At 38.7% G+C, this 24,480-nt stretch overlaps 1 protein-coding gene across 1 annotated transcript in view; it reads left to right on the forward strand.

Annotated features, from left to right (window-relative positions):
• The first annotated feature begins 205 nt into the window (after positions 1 to 205).
• LOC141149662 (fibrillin-2-like) overlaps positions 206 to 24,480 on the forward strand; it is a 238,446-nt gene continuing 214,171 nt past the window's right edge. The window contains exons 1-2 of the mRNA XM_073636910.1: positions 206 to 362; positions 11,041 to 11,346. Coding sequence (XP_073493011.1) covers positions 11,177 to 11,346 — 170 coding nt within the window. The 5' untranslated portion in view covers positions 206 to 362; positions 11,041 to 11,176. The remainder of the gene's footprint in view (positions 363 to 11,040; positions 11,347 to 24,480) is intronic.

Consider the following 24,480-nt stretch of genomic DNA (forward strand, 5'->3'; position numbering starts at 1 on the left):
TGATTTATAGAGCTAGTGTTGGATTGGATTAAGTGGAAAGCATTCTGGAATGATCTGCAATGAACATAGACTGAATCTTTTAGGTGATTATGTCTACAACTCCCCATCCCTACCCCCTCCCTTCCTTTTCTGCTTCCCCCCACCCTCTACTCAAGTTAGAAACTTTTGGATAAAGAATGTGGGAGGTTTATACTTCTTTATGCACCCAGTAGAAGACACTCCTCCTGCCCAATTTGGGTGAAGCACTACCTTTTTTTTTTTTTGCTCCAGTCCCAGGGAACAGCTTTACTCCTTTCTTTTCTGTCCACTCTCCACTAAACAAAAGAACCTCTGGACACTTTACCACTCTCCAGGACCTGAAGGTATATACCGTACATACATATATGTATCTCTGTTTCATTCTCACTCTGTGCAAAGGGGATAAAAAAAAATCTGTCTTAAATCTGAAATATATTTGGAGGCATCATGATATTATAATTTGTGGATGTCTATTTCTAAGGCTAACTGATCTGCGAACACATTCCAGTGTAATCTACCGCCTATATATTAGACTATTGAGAGTTTTGCAACTTTTTCAAACAATTATTGATATTTCTAAAGTAATAGCAACATCTAAAACGGGATGTTGTCCAGATGTGAGCTGCTTGCTGCAGACAGAAGAGAACAGGCTGCTATCAGAAGGAGCTTCTCCTTGATGTGTAAGCCCTTAACAGGTCTATAATGTGCAACTCACAATAGTGTGATCACTGCATCACATTGCATCTCACTGCATATGCGAGACAGCCATGCTGGGGCTTTAATATTCCATAGTGGGACAAGTGTAAAATTGCTTGTCACTTGGTGGAGTCTGCAGTGTCACTTACATGAATAGGTCTTAGTGATCAGGGAATCAGGGCATAATTGTAATGGGGATGCTTTTTTACTTAAAATCCAGATTTGTTTCATTCACCTTTTTAACCTTTTTGTCACATCCTGTCTTCCCCATATATACATGCACTGCAGGCGTTTGAATGACTTTTCTGTATTGTTTTTTTTTTTGCTCTTGCTATTTTGTGACTTTTAGCACTTTTCTATGATATATATGGTTTCTTTTAATACATTCACCCAATTGAAAAGTAGTCAGTCAAGTGAATGAGTGAAAGCAGCAGTGCAATGCCTGCACTTTATCTATCTCTCTATCTATCCATCTATCTATCTACAAGCAAAAGAATACTGCAGCACTTCGTAAGCACTAACATGTATGCAAACAAGGAATATAAGAAATTTGGACTGCATTACTACCATACAGAATATGCTTACAAAATCTATCTATCTAGAGGAAGGTTCACATTTTTGAGCTGAAATGTCACTACAGTGGGCCATTAAAAAACAAATTTTTCACTATTTTTGGTGTGCTGCTTCCAGTTGTTCTTCATATCTGGACGGTTTGGTTGTTACAAGTGAGGCTTTGCACCCCCATTATTCTGTCGATGCTCTAGTTTTTCCATTTCTATCTATCTTTCAATCTATATATCTACAAGCAAAAAGAATACAGCAGCACTCCATAAGCACTAAGATGTATGCAAACAAGGAATATATGAAACTGAGGCTGCACTACTGCTGAATATCCTTACATCTATCTATCTATCTATCTATCTATCTATCTATCTATCTGTCTATACATCTGTCTATCACTGTTCTGTAATATAGACTTTTACTTTTCTTAGTCCTGCAGATTATTGTCCTCTGTTAATTATGTGTAAATGCATATACGGTAACTATGTTCCGTGGTAATACTCCTTCCTTGGCAAAGTATTGATATGGTTTCTTATGAGTTCCGATTTGCTCATTCTGCTATCCCAAGCACTCAAGCTGCTTTTTTTAAGAGTAATAGAGGAGTATGAGATGTTCTATTACTAAAAAAACACGCAGTAATTTTAAATCATGCCGAAATCCCATGTTCCATTCCAGACAACCATTTGTATAATCTTTGCTAGTTTGAATGAGATGATTTTTCTTCTTTTTTTTTTCAAAAAGGGCGCGTTGCGTGTGATGGTAGTGAAGTTGAGATATTGTTGCCGTTAACAAGTGGAAAACAGGGCTGTCCCGCAGCTGTGAATTGTCTCAGAGCCATCCGGTTGGCTTCAAATGAATTGTGGCTATAAGCTGCTAGATGTTGGGATATGAAGGTTATATGTGCTTTATGCAGATGAAATATAAGAGCCTGATTCACAGAAATTAAGATAACTGTCTTCTTCAATATGATTCAAGCTAACATTTCTCCGATTCGAGGTTTTGTGCTGCCATTTTATACCTATTGTTGCTCATTCAGCCCTTGTAAGAACTTATCTACTATAGATTGGTCCATAAAAGGATAATATCTATCTTCTATACTACATGTGGTAAGGTAAATGAGATTTATAACAGTATATGGTATGCAAGATTGTTGCATTCTGTGGGAGTTAATGTGGAACATATTTGCCTTCCATGATATTAGTTATATGGATTAGAATTGGAACTGTGTATAAACCGTGTTCCTTTATAATGGGAACAACAGATACTAAAATATTCAGAATAATATTTTAAAAAAATTGAGTTCAGTGTAAAATTTCATACTGTTTTTTGAATAGTTTTACTATTATGTGCATGGTAATTCTAGCTTGATCACTATGCATAATTGGATCACTTGCCATGTGGATGACTTACATGATGATCCTCCCATATTGCTATGGGTGGGGACAGTCCTATGCAAAGATGGCCGACTAATGAGTAAGGGGAAAAACTAGTCCATATGATTGTCTGGAAAGACAATACAATATATAACTAAGAAAATGTCCTTAATTGTCTGCTAAATCCTCAAGATGGCATCCACTGAAACCATACTCACTGAAAGGGTCACTGTATTCTCAGACAAATTCAGTTGATATGTGCTAAATAGGAAATCTGCAAATCACTTCATCCACAATTTATGTTGCCTTACCCATGAGAAATCACTCCAAAGTGCTGGGTACATGGTGTTTCCTTTCTACCTAACTTGTTGTCTAATGTTGTCAAGTCTAATCCACCTCTAGTAGCAGAGATGCTGAGAAACATTACAGGAAATGGAGGCAGGTCTTTGTTTCTTTGCTCCTGCTCTCCTGTCTGTGTGTAACTGCATACAAACATATCAGGGAGGCAAGGTTATAGTTCAGGGTAGGCAAGGAATTGGAGGGAAAATGCCTGTTAGTTAGTAAGAGGAAGAAAGTTACAGCACCTACAGTGCTGGCAGAATGCCGATAAGGACGAAGAATCCACTCAAAAAGAGTGGCTGATAAGTTACGGAACATGATAATTGGGAAAGTTTCTGGACATATTAGACTGGTATGTGCACTAAAGGCAATTTTAATTTGTTTTGGGGGGATAAGGCAGCAAGATCATGCTTTTGTATAGGTTTAGTGTGAAAGGACAGGTACGCTTAAAAGCCATGAAGAAGAACTCCCAGGCTGTAAAAATTATATCTAAATATGTACATTCATATGATTATAAAAGGTCAAATTTTGCTCATGTCATTTTCCCTTAGAACTAACTTAATCTTCGTACTAACTTAATTCTACACTTCTAGATCAGAACACCACAGCCAGCAGTATGGAGTCTAATCCCAGACTACAGACTGACACAAACAGCAAAGTGCAGTTTGCTGAATAATTTAATATTGAAATATATGACTCCATACCAAAAAGTCCATTAGATACAGATCACTGAACAGTAAGGGAGTAATAGATAACTTTACACCAGTGCTTGATATTTAGGTTTACCATGACTGTCTTATGGCCCCCACATACAATACAATAAAGTTGGCCAAATCTGCAGATATCGGGGTGATTGGCTGGCATCTAATGTGTATGGGGGCCTACTGACTCTCCCTTGAAGATGATGTCAGGGTAGAGAAAGAATGACACGTTTCAATTCCAACAGCCGATCCTTTGGTTCTAGCTGCTGCCATAGTCTGGCCAGTGGCGTAACTAGAGTCTGTTGGGCCTGGGCCCCCACTTGCATATTGGTCAGATGTATGGGCCCTTGTAGCGTTCTAGATCCTATAAAGACATACATGTTTGCTCCCAATGTAATACCGTTCCTTATCTTGGCTCCTTCTTGCAAAAATCTCCCCCAACCCTGGGCCTCTTCCAGTAATAATGCATCCATCCTAGCCCCTTCCAGTAATAATGCCCCCCATCCTGGGGCCCATGCTATAACATTTTCCCCTATCCTTGACCCCTTCCTGGTATAATGTCCCCCATTCTGGCATAATTCCCTTCCCCCAATTGTTGGCGGCCTCTTTTGTTCTTCTCCAGCACATTTTCAAAAGAAACAAATGATTCTACTCACCTTCCTCTGCTCCCACGCCGTACGGCGTCCTCTTCTGTAGCTGGCATCACATGTCGTCACTACCATGCGCCACAGATATCTAATGTGTAGTATGAGGACTTTTACTGAACAAAAATAAATAATAAGTGTTTCATTGTAGCATTTCTATGAAATGCACAAAGAAACCTGTTTGAAGGACACCTCATATAGAAGGAAAAATGGAACCAGAATAAGATCTCATGCAATGCTAAAAAAGTTATTGCAATGGTTAAAATGACTCTAAGGATACAATGGTAGGCCACTAACAAGGGGCACATTGATTAAATCAATTTTCTTACAAGGGAGTAGGTACAGTAAAATGACCTTGCCAAAGTGAAATTCCTTTTAGGGAACTACCACTTTTCTAAATATAAACCGACAAACATTAGGCTAGCTAAATGTGTCCAGAAAACACAACCAATTGTTACCAATTATTCTCACTGAATGAACAAAGGCGCTCTCTAATGAACAATGTTCCCTTTGCTTTGTGTACTGGGCAATTTGTGTACTATTGAAGGCATTTGAGAAACATGATGTGGTCTCCTAATATGTCTTCTAAGAGCTACAGGGTTATCTCATAAGTACATGGAAAAACTAGATTATAAAATCAAGCCTTCAAAGAAATCAAATCATATAAGTGATATTATAATGGTACGTAGCCTATTCATACTTGGAATACTACATGCCAGAGTGTATAACTTCCAATGCATGACTAATAGATGCATTGAAATTAAATAATTAAAGGGAATATGTCACCAGGACTTTTGCCACCTAATCTGAGAACAGCTGAATGTAGAGCCAGAGACCTTGATTCCAGCGATGAATCCCTTACTTTGCTGCATGCTGTACTTTTGATAGAATCAGTGTTTATCACTAGAGGACTAGTAATCCTGCTGACAGGTAATCCTCATATTCATATTTTAGATAACCCGCCCCCTATCACTAATTGGTAGCTTTCTGCCTATGCAGAGTGTACACAGAAAACTTTAAATCAGTGGTGGGGTTATACAGAGCTCAGGATTCAGAGAACTAGTAGATCTGCAGCAGATAAAATAGTGAATTTATCAAAGGGACAACATACAACCCAGTAAGTGATACATCGCTAAATTCAGAGTCTCTGTCCCTACATTATGCTGCTGTCAGATAGGGTAGCAAAAACCTGCTGACAGATTCCTTTTAGGCTGTGTGCCCACGTAGCGTTTTTCACGCGTATATGCTGCGGAATTTCCGCAGCGTAAACGCTTGTAAAACGCATGTATATCCGCACCCCATGGTCCCCAATGGCATTCCGCAATGTCAATGCCCATGCTGCGGATTTTTCCGCAGCGTATATGCTGCGGTCAAAAATCCGCAGCATGTTCATTAATTTTGCGGAAGCGCAGCAGAATCAATGTGCGGATTGTACCCAAGTCTGGATGAGAGGAGACTCTCATCCAGACCTGGGTACCAAAGAACCTGTAAAAAAAAGAATAAAATAAAGTTTATACTTATCTTCTGATGTTTTCCCTCCGTCGCGCTGTTGTCTGAAGGACCTGCCACGTCATTGAGTCATGTGACCCACCACATGACTCAATGACGTCACCGCAGGTCCTGCACACAACAGCGTGAGCCGCTCAAGCCTCCGGACGGGGCAGAGAATGCATCAGAAGGTGAGTATAAAGTTTATTTTTTTATTTTTTACCATTCTGAACAAGTTGTCAAGCACTTTTCCAAGTGATGCTTGGAGAAGTGCTTGATAACCCGCATGCGGAAATGCATGCAAAGACGCCTCACAAACGCTTCTACCTGGCGGGAAAACCGCATGTAATATCCGCATGCGATTTTCCCGCCAGGGAGAAGCGTAAAAAATATGCTTCAGGTCCGCAACGTGGGCACATAGCCTTAAACACAGTTTCACAGCAAATATACATAATTAATTTGTATGAAAAATTTGTTGACTTTGTGTGTAATTTAGATTGTAGGTTCTTGCAAGCAGAGCCCCCACTGTTCTGGTTAAAGGGAATCTGTCAGTAGGATCAACCCTCCTAAGACATCTATATGGGCATATACATCATACAAAGTTTAATAAAATGATACCTTGACATCTGTGATCCGATGTCTTACTCCAGAGAAATCCACATTTTTATTAATATGTAAATGAACTGTTAAGATCTATTGGCCTGACACAGATCTCCCTGAGAATCTGCCTCCAGGGCTTATTTTAAATGAAAGGGGGTGTTACCAATGTGAGAGATGTAGATCAGGAGAGCAGACTGTCAGTCATTACATGTTGCACACTGGTAACTCCCCTTTCATTTAAAATAAGTTCTGGAGGCAAATTCTTGTGGAGATGTACACACGGGGTCAAAACTGTTGGTATCCCTCGTTTAATGAAAGAAAAACCCACAATGGTCACAGAAATAACTTGAATCTGACAAAAGTAATAAATTAAAAATCTTTGAAAATGAACAAATGAAAGTCAGACATTGCTTTTCAACCCTGCTTCCACAGAATTTAAAAAAAAATTAAACTCATGAAATAGGCCTGGACAGAAATGATGGTACTCTTAACTTAATATTTTGTTGAACAACCTTTTGAGACAATCACTGCAATCAAACGATTCCTGTAACTGTCAATGAGACTTCTGCACCTCTCGACAGGTATTTTGATCCACTCCTCATGAGCAAACTGCTCCAGTTGTCTCGTGCTTGAAGGTTGCCTTTTCCAGACGGCATGTTTCAGCTTTTTCCAAAGATGCTCAATAGGATTTAGGTAAGGGCTCATAGAAGGCCACTTCAAAATAGTCCAATGTTTTCCTCTTCACCATTCTTGGGTGTTTTTAGGTGTGTGTTTTGGGTCATTATCCTGTTGCAAGACCCATGACCTGCGACTGAGACCAAGCTTTCTGACACTGGGCAGCACATTTCTCTCTAGAATCCATTGATAGTCTTGAGATTTCATTATACCCTGCACAGATTCAAGGCACCCTGTGCCAGATGCAGCAAAGCAGCCCCAGAACATAACAGAGCCTCCTCCATGTTTCACAGTAGGGACAGTGTTCTTTTCTTGATATGCTTCATTTTTCCGTCTGTGAACATAAAGCTGATGTGCCTTGCCAAAAACTTCCATTTTTATCTCATCTGTCCATAGGACATTCTCCCAGAAGCTTTGTGGCTTGTCAACATGTAGTTTGGCAAATTCCAGTCTGGCATTTTTATGTTTTTTTTCAACAATGGTGTTACTCCTTGGTCATCTCCCATAAAGTCCACTTTGGATCAAATAACGACGGATGGTGCGATCTGATACTGATTTTCCTTGAGCTTGAAGTTCACCTTTAATCTCTTTAGAAGTTTTCCTGGACTCTTTTGTTACCATTCATATTATCCGTCTCTGATTTGTCATAAATTTTCCTCCTGCGGCCACGTCCAGGGAGGTTGGCTACATTCCCATGGATCTCAAATTTCTGAATAATATGTGCAACTGTCATCACAGGAACATCAAGCTGCTTGGAGAAGGTCTTATAACCTTTACGTTTAACATGCTTGTCTATAATTTTCTTTCTAATCTCCTGAGACAACTCTTTCCTTTGCTTCCTCTGGTCCATGTTGAGTGTGGTACAAACCATGTCACCAAACAGCACAGTGAGTATCTGTAGACCTATATACAGGCCCACTGACTGATTACAAGATTGTAGACACCTGATGCTAATTAGTGGACACAACTTGATTAAACATGTCCCTTTTGTCACATTATTTTCAGGGGTACCATCATTTCTGTCCAGGCCTATTTTATGAGTTAATTTTTTTTAAATTCTGTGGAAGCAGGGTTGAAAAGCATTGTCTGACTTTCATTAGTTCATTTTCATAGATTTTTAATTTATTATTACTTTTGTCAGATTCAAGTTATTTCTGTGACCATTGTGGGTTTTTCTTTCATTAAACGAGGGGTACCAACAATTTTGACCACGTGTGTATGTCCAGACCATAGATCTTAACAGTTTTTTGCATATTAAGAAAAATCGTAGATTTCTCTGGGATAAGATATCAAATCCCAAATATCAAGGTATCATTTTATTCAACCTTTATGCTCATATAAATGGCTTTGGAGAGTTGATGCTACTGACAGATGCCCTTTAAATTATAGAATTCTGTGTTACTCTGTAATGTCTGATATTGTTTATACTTGTTCCATCTGAATTGTTGGTGCTATAAAAAAAATATTGTTACTACTAATGTATGTACAATCATTTCATTTTACTAATTCTGATTTATAGTCTTGTGTTTTAGCCCAGAGATGCATTCACAGTTCCTCTGATTGTTATTCAGAAAAGTCAACAAGCTTGTTAACAGCTTTGTCCTTGACAGCTTACCTGAACTCAATGCAGTGGGACAGTTAGATTTTATTACTTTACCATACTTTACTAAAAAGTGCCTGATGTTAAAATGTCAATTCCCAGAACATAAATCACCAGAGTAAACTCTGGTGCAGATATTGTCTTAACATGGAATCCTGGGATTTTTAGCTTCAATCTTTGCAGGTTTGAGAATGCTAATCATGACAGGGGGTTTCAAACTGCTCTTTTTTCGGTGTAACAGGCCATAGTATACCCCAATTCCAGACTATACCGGGGGTTAAAACAGCCTAGGCCATTTCATACCCCCCTCATGCCAGACCATACCCCCCTTGATATCAGCAGCGTTGAGTGATATACACAATAATTACTTAATTTTTCAACATCTCATTGGGGCTTCAGGTTTGTCAGGTAAATTATGTGAGAAGATAACTGACTTAAATCTTAAAGTTCTAAACACATAGACTTTTTATTACTTGAAACAGAAAAACTGCAATCAGTAAAAATATTAAGACTTCAACAAAGATATAATGAGGTAAAGAATCCTACCGCACTTCTCAGTAGTTACACATTAAAAGCAGCTGTGTGTCTGAGTATGATAGAAAGAGATCTGCACACATCTAAAATCTATTACATTTACAAGGGATCAAAAATAGAGGGGCATATTGTAGCCTGGAGGGGTATAGTTTGGCCTAGGCTATTTTACACCCGCAGGCATAGTTTGGCCTAGGACAGTTTATCCCCCTGAGGTATACTCCGGTCTGAGCCAAACTATACCCGGGTTTAATCTGGACAGGGGTTAATTTGGCCTGTTACACCGGGAACTCTTTAACTTTGACATTTTATTCCTATGCTTCACCTTTGGTAATAATTCAGGTGAAATTTTTGAAAAAGTGCCTAAAATCTATCTTAAAATTTGTTTCCAGTAGAACAAAAAAATGAGCAAAAAATAAGTTAGCTTTTGTGCCTATGCAGCATCTGTTAACGTCTTTCAAAACTGCCTCTTCTGCTGTCCCTCACCCAAAACTGGGGTGCGTCTCATGAGTGGAGTACGCTGGCAATTTGAGAAGCACGGATTTAGTATATAAAATAACGCATTGGTACAAGTAGTGCACTGTATATAAAAGGTTACTAAATGTTTACGTAGATAAACTCTATATTTGAGCTGTTAAATAGTATTCAAATAACATACATTTTAGCCTAAACTTCTCTAAAATATCAAAATTTGTCCAAAAGAAAAAAGATTGGTGTTAGCAAATGGCAAAATTGGGCAATTGACAGTCCTTTGTACTTATGGAGGACCATGGCTTACTAAAGCAAACTGCTACATAGGAAAACATAAAGGGAACCTTTTAGTTCCCCTGACCCTGCCCTGCTGGACTAGTCCTGCATCACTAATTGTGGCACTGCAAATAAAATTACATTCTTCCAACACTGCAGTATCAGTAATCAAACAAAATAAATATCCAGATTTTAAAAAAATCTGCATCCATACCATTATAGTGGATTTTGGGGACATTCATAGACCTGATATTCTGAATTTATCCTTTAGATAGAGCACTGTCAGCCATCATTGATAGATGGCAGGGGAGCTGAAAACTGTGATGAAATCACTAAGTAGAAGCTGTGTAGTGATGTCATTGGAATAGAACAGTAGCTGGAATTCTTTGGTAAGCACTCTGGGTTTCACTGTTTGTTGCATCGTCAGGGGACACTGTGATTGAAATAGCAACGAGAGCAGTAAAAGCAGAAGATGTGGATGGAAGATCTAAGAGGGGTAGGTATAGTACTTACTATCACTCTATCATCTAGAGATCTACACAAACTTAGACTGTATGAATGGGCTTTGCAGCAAACAAGGGCAGGGTTTGTGATAACGCTATGTAAAATATAAAAGCACACAGTAGTCGGAGATAATTGTTTCGCAAAGATAACTTGAAGGGTGTAAGTGCACAAAGTACCCACAATTAACAATACCATTATGATTTCATTCCCTTACATACGATTTCATACCCCGGAAGAGATGATCACACATTCTGTATTGTCGCAAACAGTGTAAGCAATGAATAAAATGTTATTATTGCATTATTTTGATTGGTTCCCATAGGATTCTCAATATGATGTTAACTAATATTATTCATTGAGGTGTTTGAGCCTTCTCAGATATATATTAGGGAACATTACTGAATTCATCTGACAGAATGCTCAGATGTGATGTATACGGAACCTAGGACAAGAAACATTTTTAATAAACCATTTTTTTTTCCTATTTAAATAGCATACATTTTGTTAATTTTTGAGTTAATTGTCATAATTGTAAAACCATAAAATGTAATTTTCTTTTGCAGCCTCTGCAGGAGTGCGGCAGGACTGGAGATCTCTATGCTCAGGAATATTGACAATCTTCCTTCATTAGAACAACAGTAACAAGCAGTCAGGAAAAGTAATTAGGGAGATTGGACGAAACCTTCAACCCCTATCATCATGGGGGTGATATGGCTGGCCAAATTCATGCTGGGATGTACAGCACTGTGGTATGCGGGGCAAGCTCAGGGCCAGCTGGAACTCGGTGACCAGCAAGTGGACAGGTTTGCAGTCTATGAAGACAGACAAGCACTCAGGGTGAGAAGGAGAGGACAAGACACATTGAGAGGGTAGGTCATTGAGATCATTTTTAAATATCTAAAAACCTTATTTTGTAACAGTGTACCTGAACAGTGATTGCTGTTAAGCCCTTTCGGGATATCACATTATGGTTCACTAACTGTACTTTGTTTTTTAATATTTTTAACTTCTTTATTGCTTAAAGTGTCAAAATTCATTAGACAAATGATGGCGGACAGTATAAAGTATGTTGAACTTCCCAACTGTCCATTAGTGGCAGAAGACTAAGAAACTGCTGATCGGCCATGTTGGATGTAAGCCTAGTTCTTCTTTTGTTCTGCTGGTACTGTAGTTTTGCTGATGTCAGAAACCTTTATCAGTAGTCCCCTATTAGGAGAAGAGGAAGTGAGATTTTTATGTCTTATTCAAAATTTACCAAGTATTTAAGGCTCCTTTCAGTCTTATATTTTGGATTTTACTTCAATCCTTTCGGTATTTTTGGCAGAAAGAATAGTGTAGTCTCCAATCCACTGTCAAAAGTGCCAGACATTTCAAAGACTCCATTAATGGGGCCTATCGGGATTAAATAAGGTTGTTCGACACTGAAAAAAAAATATTTTAGACTTGGATGTTTTAATTAGATGTCTCATTGCATGTCAACAACAATTGCAAAAATGAAAAATACAGTAGCTATTATATAGCTGCCACATTGCCGGTTATTGTCTATTGACATGAGTGTAAAGTTGGCTAAACCCACAGATTTTAACAAGACCAGCCAACCTTCTAAAATGTATAGAAACCACCCTACTCTCCTCATGTTATCATCTGAAATGAAGCTTCCTATTGTTCTCCTTGGAGATAAGCCACTGCTATATCTTTGTGGCAGAGATTTCAGGCCGCCATACTCATGAGATCGTTCAGTAGCTTTCTTGCCTTTAAGGCCCCCGTCACACTAAGCGACGCTACAGCGATCCCGATAACGATACGACCTGTCAGGGATCGTTGCTGCGTCGCTATGTGGTCGCTGGTGAGATGTCAAACAGTCAGATCTTCTCAACGACGCAGCAACGATACGGCGACCCGTAACGATCTGTATAACGATGCACGCCTATGTGTTTCTGTGTCTGAGTCGTCAACAAGGTCGTTGGTAAGGTGTCAAACACACCGATGCATGCTACCCAGCGGGGCCTCAACGATCAAAGAAATGTCCAGACCATTCCAACACGACCAGCGATCTCACAGCAGGGGCCTGGTCTTTGCTACGTGTCAAACATAGCGAGATCGCTACTGAGGTCCCTGTTGCGTCACAAAACTTGTGACTCAGCAGCGATCTCGCTAGCGATCTCGCTTAGTGTGACGGGGGCTTAAGTCCCCACTTCCCAAGCGAAATACTTGTAAACGCCTAACCAAGTGTGCACATATATTTGATAGAGAGAGCTATCAATCCAATATATTCATATATAAGGCCACCTGTATACTTGTTCTGCCCTACACATTTTGACAGTTATGGGGTTGTTAGGCTTTCCAAGTAAATAAGAGTATCTCAATCTAATATACAATGAAATTCAGTCTACAGTCAGCTTCCAAATGGATATTTGTATGGTCAGGAAATTAGGGGCTGGCATTATTTGCTGTGGTGGTGTAATCAGCAGTTGTCCAAGCCTGAGGGGATATTCTAGTCTGGGTAAATGAATTGCAGCTTTCTTGACTGCTAAAAGGAGAAAGTGCTGCAGTTGTCTATTTTCTATTGCCTCTTTTACAGAATGTTTTGCTTTAATCATTTAGCAAATGTTTCTTTAATTTAGGTTGAGTGGGTTGTTAAATAGACATTACATTGACACCTCCATATGATACAATGATACATAAAAACTTATAAAAGACTAAAGACTGTTTGGATATTTAAGAAGTGTAAGCAGGGCTGGCCTGAGTGTTGTTACTCTTTAAGAGGCAAAGGTCATCACTAGTGATCACTGGTCATCAGCCCGCGAGCACTGCTCTAATGTCACCGGTCAATCCAACCTTGAGTTACCTTTCCAGGCTTTCAATGTCACTCCCTTCATCTACATTACTTTAATGAATCATTTTCATTAAACCTTGAAAAACAAATATTAAAAATATTTGTCGGACACAGACTCATTCTGCAATTTAAGCCTATAATTTCCATTTTCTTATAGAATTGATATTTGATAACAAATTTAGTAACAAAGTCTTTAACATTGAAAGGATTGGGTCACACGATCGTTTTCTCTCCATCCAAAAAAATACGATCCGATTATGCTAATAAGACTGATCAGAGTGGGATCCGATTTTCACAGTGGTGGAGAAAAAAAAAAGTTTCTTCATCTTCTCCTTTATGTCCGTTTGTGAAAATCGGACCGCACTTGGATGTCATCGCTATGACCCATAGCGAGTGCCATCCGATTCTTGGAGGCAAATCATGCATGCTGCGATTACTTCCTCAGATCCACTCAGTCCGAGGAAAATATCGGACATGTGCAAAGCTCCATGGAATAACATGGGGACAAGTGCTGTCCATCAAAACCACTGATAGCACTTTTCTGTTTTAAACGGTCATCTGCAAGAGCCCTTAAGGACATTAGTAGATTTGCAATGCGATCTCGAATTTTGTTTCAAAAGTATGACGACTCTATAAATCACCCAAGGACTGGGACCCTATGACCTCAGAGACTAAAGAAAGTAGTCAAGTCTACACCTTTCTGAAACCATGTCTGTTCTGTGCAGACTCCAACCCTAAAAAACCTTCACAAATGTATCAGACTTTTCCAGCCACGATGCCAAATGATTTCTATTCCATAAGCATGGTGATCCCCAGCGAGGTTGTTAAAACAGTACTGCTGTATGCAGTCATCACACCTGGAAACATTTACATGAGCATGAAATGGATCTGCTGTACATCAGGGCAGGGTGGAGCAGAGGGATAAAGAGGTCTATTTCTTTCAGTTCTTTTCAGAAGAAAGGCAGGTTTTTTTGGATTGTTTTTCAGTTTCAAACATTAGTTTATACTTAATGAAAATGTTGTCTCCATCGGTCTCACTCTACAGGATGGCTGTCTGCACTGCAATTACAAAGAAGGTATTGTTGAATATACAATGTCCCATAAGTATAATATCAATGCTCTTATTGTACTGGAACCAAGCAATGGCATTACCATTTTCCTTCCAGAAGTATGAGTTGAAGTGGCATCAGTCTGCTTCTCGACACATGTTAGGATTACATTAATGTTAAATAATATAGAGAAAAATAAAGTATAAACCGAATGAAAGAAGTTGTACAATTTTTGGACAATCCGCCCTTAAAGGGAATCTGTCACCAGGTTTTTGCTATCTGATCTGAGAGCAGCATAATGTAGATAACGAGACCCTGATTCCAACGATTTGTTACTTTGATTATTAAGTACAACAGTTGTGACACAATAAGGCTATGTTCCCACATTGCGTTTTTTCAGCGCTTTTTTATGCACATTTTCTGCTGCGTTTTACAGTACCAGCAAAGTCCAGAAGATTCCAGAAATCTCATGCACACACTTTGGTTTTTGTTTCATCAGTATTTTGTGCTTTGCATGTTTTTTTTTTGCAGAATAGAGCATGTCACTTCTTTCAGTGTTTTTTCTGCGTTTTTCACCCATTGGAAATAATGAGTGGTGAAAAAAACGCTAAAAAAACGCAAGTGTCAGTTTTTTCTGCGTTTTTTGTGCCAAAACCTAATAAAATAGAATGAGATTTTTTTTTCACTGAACTTTATGTACATGCATAAAGAGACAAAAGGACAGTGAAAAAACCGCACCAAAAACGCAGCAAAAAACAAGCAAAAAAACAAGCAAAATCCTGAACAAACCTTCCTGGCAAGAGATCAGGTTTTTCTGCAGAAAAAAAGCGCTGAAAAAACGCAATGTGTGAACATAGCCTAAGAGTTCTAGGATGTAGAATGTAACAGAGCTCAGCAAGCTAACACTGCCCACACCACAGCTCACTATATACATTGTCTATTGACAATCAGTAGAGAGGGCGTGTTTGGACCAGGGCTCACATGCTCTGTAGTCCAGGCAGTGATAATCTCCTGGTGATAAAACATTCATTGCATGGAAACAACAGCACACAGCCTAATAAGTGACACATCCTTGAATCCAGTATCTTATCCCCTACATTATGCTGTCCACAGATTGTATAGCAAAAACCTGCTGACAGATTCCCTTTAAGTTTCTCTTAGGGTCTTTTTCTGGGGTTGTCATTGCCAGCAATACTGGAGAATTCGGACAGCATGCTGTGTGCACATTGTAACAATTCAGAAGTCTGCAGTCACATTGTGTCTCTAACATGGGTGCTAAAATGCTTCCATATTGCTGCAATCTGAAAGTGTACAGAATACCTGCACTGGAAAGCACTCTGTCTGATCAGGTAAGCAAAGGAGTGACTGCACTGCAGGTTATTTAAAGAGGAGCTCAAAAGCCAGGTCAAAACTGTCCAGTTTTTGGTCCTATTTTATATCCGCTGCTCCGCCGAGTAGTTGAGTATTTATTTTTTTTTAAATCCACAAAATGATTCCAGAAATATAGAACTTTTTTATTTAGTGCTAATTCTTATGATCTTTACCACAGAGTTGTTGCTCACAAGATTCTTTAAGGGCATGTCTTTAGACTCCTAAGCATTTTTACCCTGTGTGCCATGCCCCTTGGGTAAAAACCATAAAAATTAGCACTAAATAAAAAGGCTCATATCTCTGAAACCGTATAGAGCCGAAGAATAAGGGGAGCACCTGGAATAAAATAAGAGAAAAAACTGCCCACTTTTGACCCGGTGACTGGTTCACTTTAAATATACAAAGAGCACCTTTTAAGTGGTTGAAAGAATTGTTGGAATGAATTCTATGGCCTTTGTAAGGCAATACTCACATCACCTAATCTCTGCATATTTATCACCAGTTGTGACAGAGTGTGACGATTCCTTCTTACTAGCCTCCAGACAATTAATATTCCTGTAATTGAGGCTTCTTCTGGTGCTGTCAGGCATGACTAGATGCTTCTATCCTATGATCATAGGTAAACCTGAGGGTATTTAAATTCCTACCCCTATACATGTGAAAATATAAACGTGTTTTGAAAATACAATCATTCTTCTAGAAATGTTTAGTTTTGTCTAAATTAGACTAATCAGATGTGTTCAATATTCACTCTGATCAAGAATCCTAGATGTGAAAAAATTCTGTAAATTCCAATCATGGGACTATAACATTTTAGCTAATACAAAATACTTAAAGATTATTTACTTTTTAGGAAACATTGTAAAATTGTATTTGATTGAAAAGGGCACAAAGTAGCAAAAGATAACACTTCAAAGACCCTATTTTAGATTAAGTTTTAGCTTCTTGGCTGCCACCTAGGCAAGATTTCCTTATTCACAGTCAGAGACCAATAACTGAGGATCACTATAAGTATATGACCCTTATAGTATATTCATGGTGCTAACAATATACCAACTCATTTAAGGCTCTCCAGAAATCTCTCAGTGTGCCAGTAATTGTGATACATGGATGACAATGGATGTAACCCCTTATATGTAGTATAATAGGCACTTATATTTTGTTAAATCTTAACTGTGTCCATTTGTCGCCATATGTGATTGGTCATCTGATGGTAGCTCACGCTATGATGTAACTTTAAGAGGTAGTCTTGGATTATGGATTTTTCTAAATTGTTTAAAATTGATTTAGCCAGCCAAATACTAAGGCATCCATTAAAGGTGTAAGTATCCTGGCAGTATGGAGTATTGATTTGATAACATCTAAAGAACCCAACCCCTAGTAAGTCATTTTCCAAAAAAAGCCACCTTCCTATTTTATGGAAGTCTCAACAGTACATCTTCCTATATATAAATTCCAAACAACAAGGTGTTAATAATTCATTTCATTGGGTCATGAATTCTTATAATATGTGTGACATATCATAAGGAACCATAAGTGCCTTATATTAGAGACAGTCCACAAAGGTGATATTTGACCTCACACAAGTGTAGCAAATTAGGTATTTTCCAACACATTCAGTTTCCCTGCAAGCAATCACAAAGGAAGAAAGTCATTGGAATGTGACCCATTCATGTAAGATTTAGGAAAAGCCTATTAGTCAGTGTATTATAATATTGGTGATCACACTGGACAAAATGTAGTCTATATTAGAGGTGAGGTTATTATTTTAAGTGTGAATTTTACCTAAAATTGCCCATATTGTATTCTGGTTTACATTTTACCAACATCAATGGTGTTTTAACTGTCATCTAAAGGGAACCTGTCAGCTTCTGCAAGTTCATGGGAATCATGGGAATATTAGTCCGGGGAAAGCAACGGCCCCATGGCTAGTCACCCAGTAATTAGCATATCGCAAGCCCAGTTCTAAAATTGAGTTTTTACTTATTCAATAAGGCATGAAAAGGGGCTTGTTTGGAAGTATATAATGGGATCAATAAATACATGGTGGCAGTTTCGGGAGCCTGGGGAAGCTGTCAGGTTTCCTTAAAGACTGTAAAAGGTTGTCACATATCCAATTACCTTAGATCCTAGTGTTTTGTAATCCATTTTGAACAATTTATTTTTTCCTAAGAGCTTTCAAATTCAGCAGGTAATCCACTGCTTCTTTACCCTACAAACAACTCTGAACTTTTGTAGGACTTGAAGGGAACGTGTCAGGACAATGTTACCACTGAATCTAGCATGCACTGTGGCTGTATATTTCATAGTACAACAATTATAATGACACCTGTCTTGTAGTAATCCGATGTGCCAGCACTGAGAGATCAAGCTTTGAAGCCACATGCTAATTAGCCTGGACGTGCACTGGAGACATGTTAATGCATTCGGTGTATATTAACACAACCTGAATGCACTTCCAGACTAATTTGCATGTGGTTTCAAAGATTGTTTTTTTTTGTGCTAGAGGCGGTATATTTTTATGCTGTACTAGGACCTATACAGCAACACCACTGGATTAAGTTGTAAAATCATCTTGACAGGTTGCATTTAGGCTTTCTGCACATGAACACATGACAGGTCTATACAGCTATATTATAGATTCCACAAAATTATTTGATGCAAAATGGTACCTCTTATGTCATACGGGGGCATTCAAAAATTTTTACTGTCAGATTTCATAGGAGTCCACTAAAGAATTCCCCTGGATGCCTTATTCTCATTTAGGTTCATATGTTCTAGGGGAAAATATTATGTTGCATAAGGAGCGCTATGTGAGGACCTACGGCTCCATAGTTTGGTGCCTCAAGTACCCTAGATGCTTCCACACTGCCTCATTATTTGGATTTAATGAAAAATAAAGATTGGATTTGTCTGATCTACATAGGTGACAAGAAGTTGTCCACTACTTTTACATTGATGCCCCATCCGTAGGATAGGGCATCAATGTATGATCGACCGGCACCCCGCCGATCAGCTGCCATCGGTGCCGCCGACCGGTAGTGCTTACTTGCTCGACCGTCTAGCTGTAGTGGCCACCTGCGGAGTACTGCACATCCGCCTCTAATTCAATGGGAGGCGGATGTGCAGTACCCCGAGGCAGCCAATACAGCTAGACGGCCAAGCTTCGCAAGTAAGCACTTCCAGCCGGCGGCCGCCGCTGCCAGCACCAATGACAGCTGATGAACGGGGGTGCCAGATGCGGGACCCCGGCCGATCAGACATTGATGCCGTATCCTACGGGTGGGGCATCAATGCAAAAGTAGTGGACAACCTCTTTAAGTACCATACGGAATTGTTGTTTAGTCAAAAAGATCAGACCTTTTGTATGAAGGCTGTAATTTAGGGTACTAGGATTTATTCTTCCTTTAAAATAACAGATGTAGTTTAGCTGATTATTTCACCAAATTCATAGGGAAATTAGGTTGCAGACTCCAATGGGATGCTGACTGATGCAATGGACTGCCATTTCTGTACATATATTAGGAATAGAGATAATAAAGCATTTTAGCAGTGTTCAAAAAAGGAGAACAATGTAGACTAGCGTCTAGTTTTCACATTCACAACCTCAAATTGCTTCCAAGACTTCCTTGTCAGGTTTTATTTTATGAAATGTGCCACTGACCGGTGTTTACATTGTACTGGGCCCAGCTCCGTTCTCACTAGAATCTGCACATTCAGTAAATTATCAGAAATACCCTGTTTTACTTGGGCGCAGAGATCAAAGGCTTCTAAAGAACAGTGCAAAGCGCTGGAGTCGTTTTCTTGAATTTATGTATTTATGTTAAGTTCTTACCTACAACATGAAACTCCTTCCATCCGAATTGTCTTTCTGATGTGGTTGATCCTTCTGGTGCATTTCAGTGTTTCTGGCAAAGATTACAGTCTGACCAATCCATATAGTATTAGTTCAGACATATTTGTGAAAAAGCCTTGAAGTTTTAAAGTGTGAGTTTTCTAAAAAGCTACAGTACAGATCGCAAAAATTACACAGATTTACATTACAACCCAAGAGACACTCAATAATTTTTTAGGAAAATTTTTGTGGTATTCCTAATACAGTCTGAAGGAGAGGTGCATGACTGCCCACTCAGACCCCATACTAGCAAAGTATATAAAGTCATCCTAAAGAGTACATTGAAATAGTATTTACCCTGGGTTCAAATCTAAAGGTAACTTATGACTTGATGATGCTAGCCATTTACTATTTAAAGTGATTGAAACTGCAGTCAGGCCTGGGTTTTTGGCAAAGAAAATTCTTGGTATTCCTTAAAGGAGATAATGGCTGCACCCATTGGACAATCTTGTATAAATCATAATTTTCACACTGACCACTGAGGTTTTTTAGACTCTAACTTTCTGTTGTTTTAGGAAACAACATATGTACATAGCCACAGTGATCAGACTCTGACCGTTACTTTTGTGTTGAAGTATCTAATGAGAATGCCTAAAGGTCAGCTGTGACATCACCTACTGTAATTGGTGGATTCTGTGTTATCAGTTGTACAGAAGTGTTAGCTATCATTGTAATCCTCCCTCTGATGATAAACTTCTTGCTGAAACTCTTCACGAAAGTACAGGAAATATAGATTTAAAAAAGCTCTAGAGGCGAGTGTAAAAATTGCAAGATTACTATTTTTTGTTTTAATAAATATAATGGTATAAATATTCACAAATAAAAAATATACAACATAAAAAGCTGATTTAAACTATAAGTCATTTTCTGATGATAGCTTCCCTATAATGCCACATCTACTATTATATGTTAGACAACATCTTGTCTGTGGGGTTTTCCAGCATTAAATGGTGTTTCCAACACTCTAAAAGATCATCAATAGCAACACCTGGCTAATCTGCAATACCCAGCAGCAGCCACTAAACATTATGACGGAGCAGTGGTTTTCCACTATGTATACTGTTTACACCTAGCCACTGATGAGTGGCTGTATCAGTGCTATCAAACTGATATTGATGACTTATCCTAAGGGCTCATGCAGATGGCTGTAGATTCTCTCATCCGATGATCAGACTGTCAGCATACAGTGAGCCAATTCTCTTGGATCTGAGAATTGGAGAACACTGTGAGGTGAAGATGGAGAAAAAAAATTCTCCATCTTTTCCATTGTTTCAGTGCTCGGAAATTGGACTGCACTCAGATGTCATCCTAGTGTGGTTTGATGATTTTCGCGCACGCATTGATCCAAGCATCAGATCAAACGGCCCCATAGAATAATATTGGTCGGGGTGAGGGTTGAAGTTTTGTTAGATCGCACTTGGACCGATAAAATGGTCATCTGCACCCGCCATAATAATAGGTCATCAATATCAAAGTGATAGAAAACCCCTTTAATTACATCTCCAAGGAAACAACTGATTTAAATTACAGTAATGTTGACTACATACAGTATAGGTTATGACCGTCTACATACTGTACTTGCAGCTGCTTTATATTAACAAAACCGTGTCTTACTAAATGAGATTTAGGATTTGTTGATAATTCTTAAAAATTCTCCAAGAACTCCAGAAAATTCTCAAGGGTTTACATCTGGAAAGTCCTAATCTACATTTTTATCAGATAACATTTTTGCATACGAGATTTTTAATTCTTTTTATCTGTGTGTTCACTGTATCTATAACGTTAGAATTAAAAATATAATAATTTTTATACCTTGAGAAATATTGGTTTTTATACCTTGAGAAAGGCGCAGGTCCGAGTTGATAAATAAAAAACGTTTTGGAATCCCAAGGCTCTTCCTGCCCGCAGCGCAGTCTGCCTAAACGTGCGAGCTTCCATTTTTTGGCAAAAATATAATCATGGCATATGTTATATTTTAAAGAAGCACTCACAGAAAAATATAGATTCCCTATTTTTTTCTAAATATGTATGTAATATAGCGTAGGTGCATTAAAATACCTACTCATCGCTGCTTTCTCCAGTTTCCAGCTCCGCTTTGGCCCTCTTCTGGGTTACGTGAGCTCTTCTTCCTCTCCTTTGTCAACATGGACATGGACTATTGTGCTGGGCAGTGCTACCTCCACCACTGTAAACTTATGAAAACTCAGAAAGAGGCTTACAATATGAAATCTGCTTATGGTCAACAACCCTTGTGTGATCCAACAAGTCTGATATGAAGTCACATCATCCAAAAGAGAAGTGGAGCGGTGCAGTAAACTGAGAAAGATGGTGGTCGGTAAGTATTTTAATGCACCTAAACTACATCACATAGATGCTTACAAAGGATTAAGGGATAACATTTTGCGCTGGAAGTGCTTCTTCATATAAAAAAAAAAAATGTTAAATAATTTAATAAAATTTAGAATTTTTTATAAAATGTGCATTTATACTTCCTCGATTTGATTGGATGTGTTTTGAACAGAAGTATTGCACCTAATAGGCCCCCTTGTTTTTGGATGAGTTCTCACTTTAGGTAGCCATAAAACTAGACATGAAGTGGGATCTGTATCAAAAAAATCCCTTAGTGTTGTTGAAACAACATTTCAAATTTGTAAAGACTATGGTTTTCATGAGCGACATATACTCATCAGTTTACATAAGTTGTCTGGCGTTGAAGTGTCATTTCGCTGTTTTATTGGCCATCATTTCAGTAACACAACAATTAGTGCACACATTTAGAATTGCTGTATGTTCGCACCACAGTCTGCAATTACATGTGTGCATTCAAGCATTCAGACATTTTTTGGCACCCTTTGCCATTTGTTTGTTGTGTCTTTCGTCACCATGGGGTAAAATAAAGGACACACCAGCTGAAATCACTTACTTTCTCCTATGGAATTTTCCTCCAACATATTTTTCCAAATATATTTATACATGCTGCTTAACTTAATACCAAACATCTGAAAATGATAATGATTAATAAGTGATTAATGAAATTATACTGAATAGTCTCTGAGTGCTATCAGAATAAGCCTGTTACATACAGATTTGTGGTGTGACTGGCACATCGTTCTCCAGGCAGAAGCAAACAAAAAAAAAATGTTCCTCCTCATGTACCAACCTTTGATGAAAAGGAAAGTACATTTTTGTGAACTTCATCATACTCTGCAGCGCTTTACAGACATGATCATCACAGTCCCCTATGGGGCTCACAATCTGAATTCCCTATCAGTATGTCTGTGGGAGGAGACCACAGTAAAGCCACACAAACTCATTGGAGGTGTTGTCCTTGGTGGGATTTGAACCCAGGTCCCCATTGGTACAAAGCCACATTGCTAACCACTGAGCTACTGTTCTGTCCACTGGCTAACACTAATTGTTTCTAGCAATGTGGTGGCATTATGACTGACGTTTGTGTACTATTGTGAATACCAATGAATAGCATTTAGAAGGGATAGAGTGGGCACCAGGGGTGATGTGGCTTACAAAGCAGCCTTTGGGAGCAATGGCAGAAAGGAAACCTAATTATTTTATAAAGTTACAGACACAAACACACAATAATATTATAAAATTCAATCACCCTTGTTCGATTATCCACTTGTACATTGGTGTAAGAGAATTAAAATACACGAAAAGAGCATCTAAATCCTGTTCTAACCACTAGGTCATCATAGAGTAGATTCACAACCAACTATATAATTAAACGCCCCACTCGTGACTCTTAAACTTTACCTTCCAATGTTTGTATAGGATGGAATTTTAGTCACTTTAATTTGATTTAGAAAATGTGTATTTCAGAGATAAAGGTGTACTTTCCTCCATTCAGGACAAAAGGCTATCTGTCCTGAATGATATCTTGTCAATAGGAAGGTGTGATTCCTTTCTCAGAGGGAGTGATTCAAGTATTCATTTAAGACACTAGTAGAAAGTTTCAGCTTTCCCACCATTGCCCTTCCTTTTTAATGGAAAAAGCAGAGCATAAAACCCAGAAAATTGACACAAACTCTCTGACCTTTGAATTCACAGACAAACCACTGCATATTTTCTACTATGTATGTATGTTGGGCAGCCAAAGAGATTTTAAATACTCTATTTTGTCACTTGTTGGGGTAGAAAGAAAAACTAATTTAGGAATCTGATAGTAATGCAGTACCCAGTGTGTTGCCCCATCTGGAGAACCCTTTTCCATATGCCCAACTAAGACATATTTTCATCAAAGAAGGTGGTTCCTCACTCAATACAGGCTCAGTTAGACATCCATGCAAGACAATCCGAGCACGAACCGCAATGCACAGACTGGCTGCAGGACTCCTGACCTGAGCATGACACCTTCTTATAATTCTATGAGGCTGATACGCTTACATCTGGAGACCTGTGGCCAGTCCATGCATTGTGGTCCATTCTTGGACCGTGTTACAAAGACGTCTGCATGAGCCCTAAGCTAGTTCCTGGTTCCAGGATTGGAGGCCTTAACATTACAATAAAAGGGCACCATTACAGACTGCTTTCCCCCCTCCACTGTGCATCCCCCGATAACTGCTGATTGCCATATATTTAAAGAGGACCTGTTACCGGGTCAAAAGTGGCTAGTTTTTGATCTTATTGTGTTTCTGCTGCTCCCCGGAGTGTTCCATTTTTTTTTTTTTTTTAAATCCGTCATATGATTCCAGAGATATTGGCCTTCTTATTTAGCGATATTTTTATGGTCTTTACTAATATGGGCATGGATCACAATGTAATAATGCAGAGCAGGTTAAAAATACGCCCCCAGAGAATAATGCGAGCCACTCCACTTGGCAAAGACCATAAAAAT

This window comes from Phyllobates terribilis, unplaced genomic scaffold (genome assembly GCF_046119375.1).
Source record: "Phyllobates terribilis strain yellow unplaced genomic scaffold, ASM4611937v1 Scaffold_1__5_contigs__length_1240528914, whole genome shotgun sequence".
Taxonomy (NCBI): domain Eukaryota; kingdom Metazoa; phylum Chordata; class Amphibia; order Anura; family Dendrobatidae; genus Phyllobates; species Phyllobates terribilis.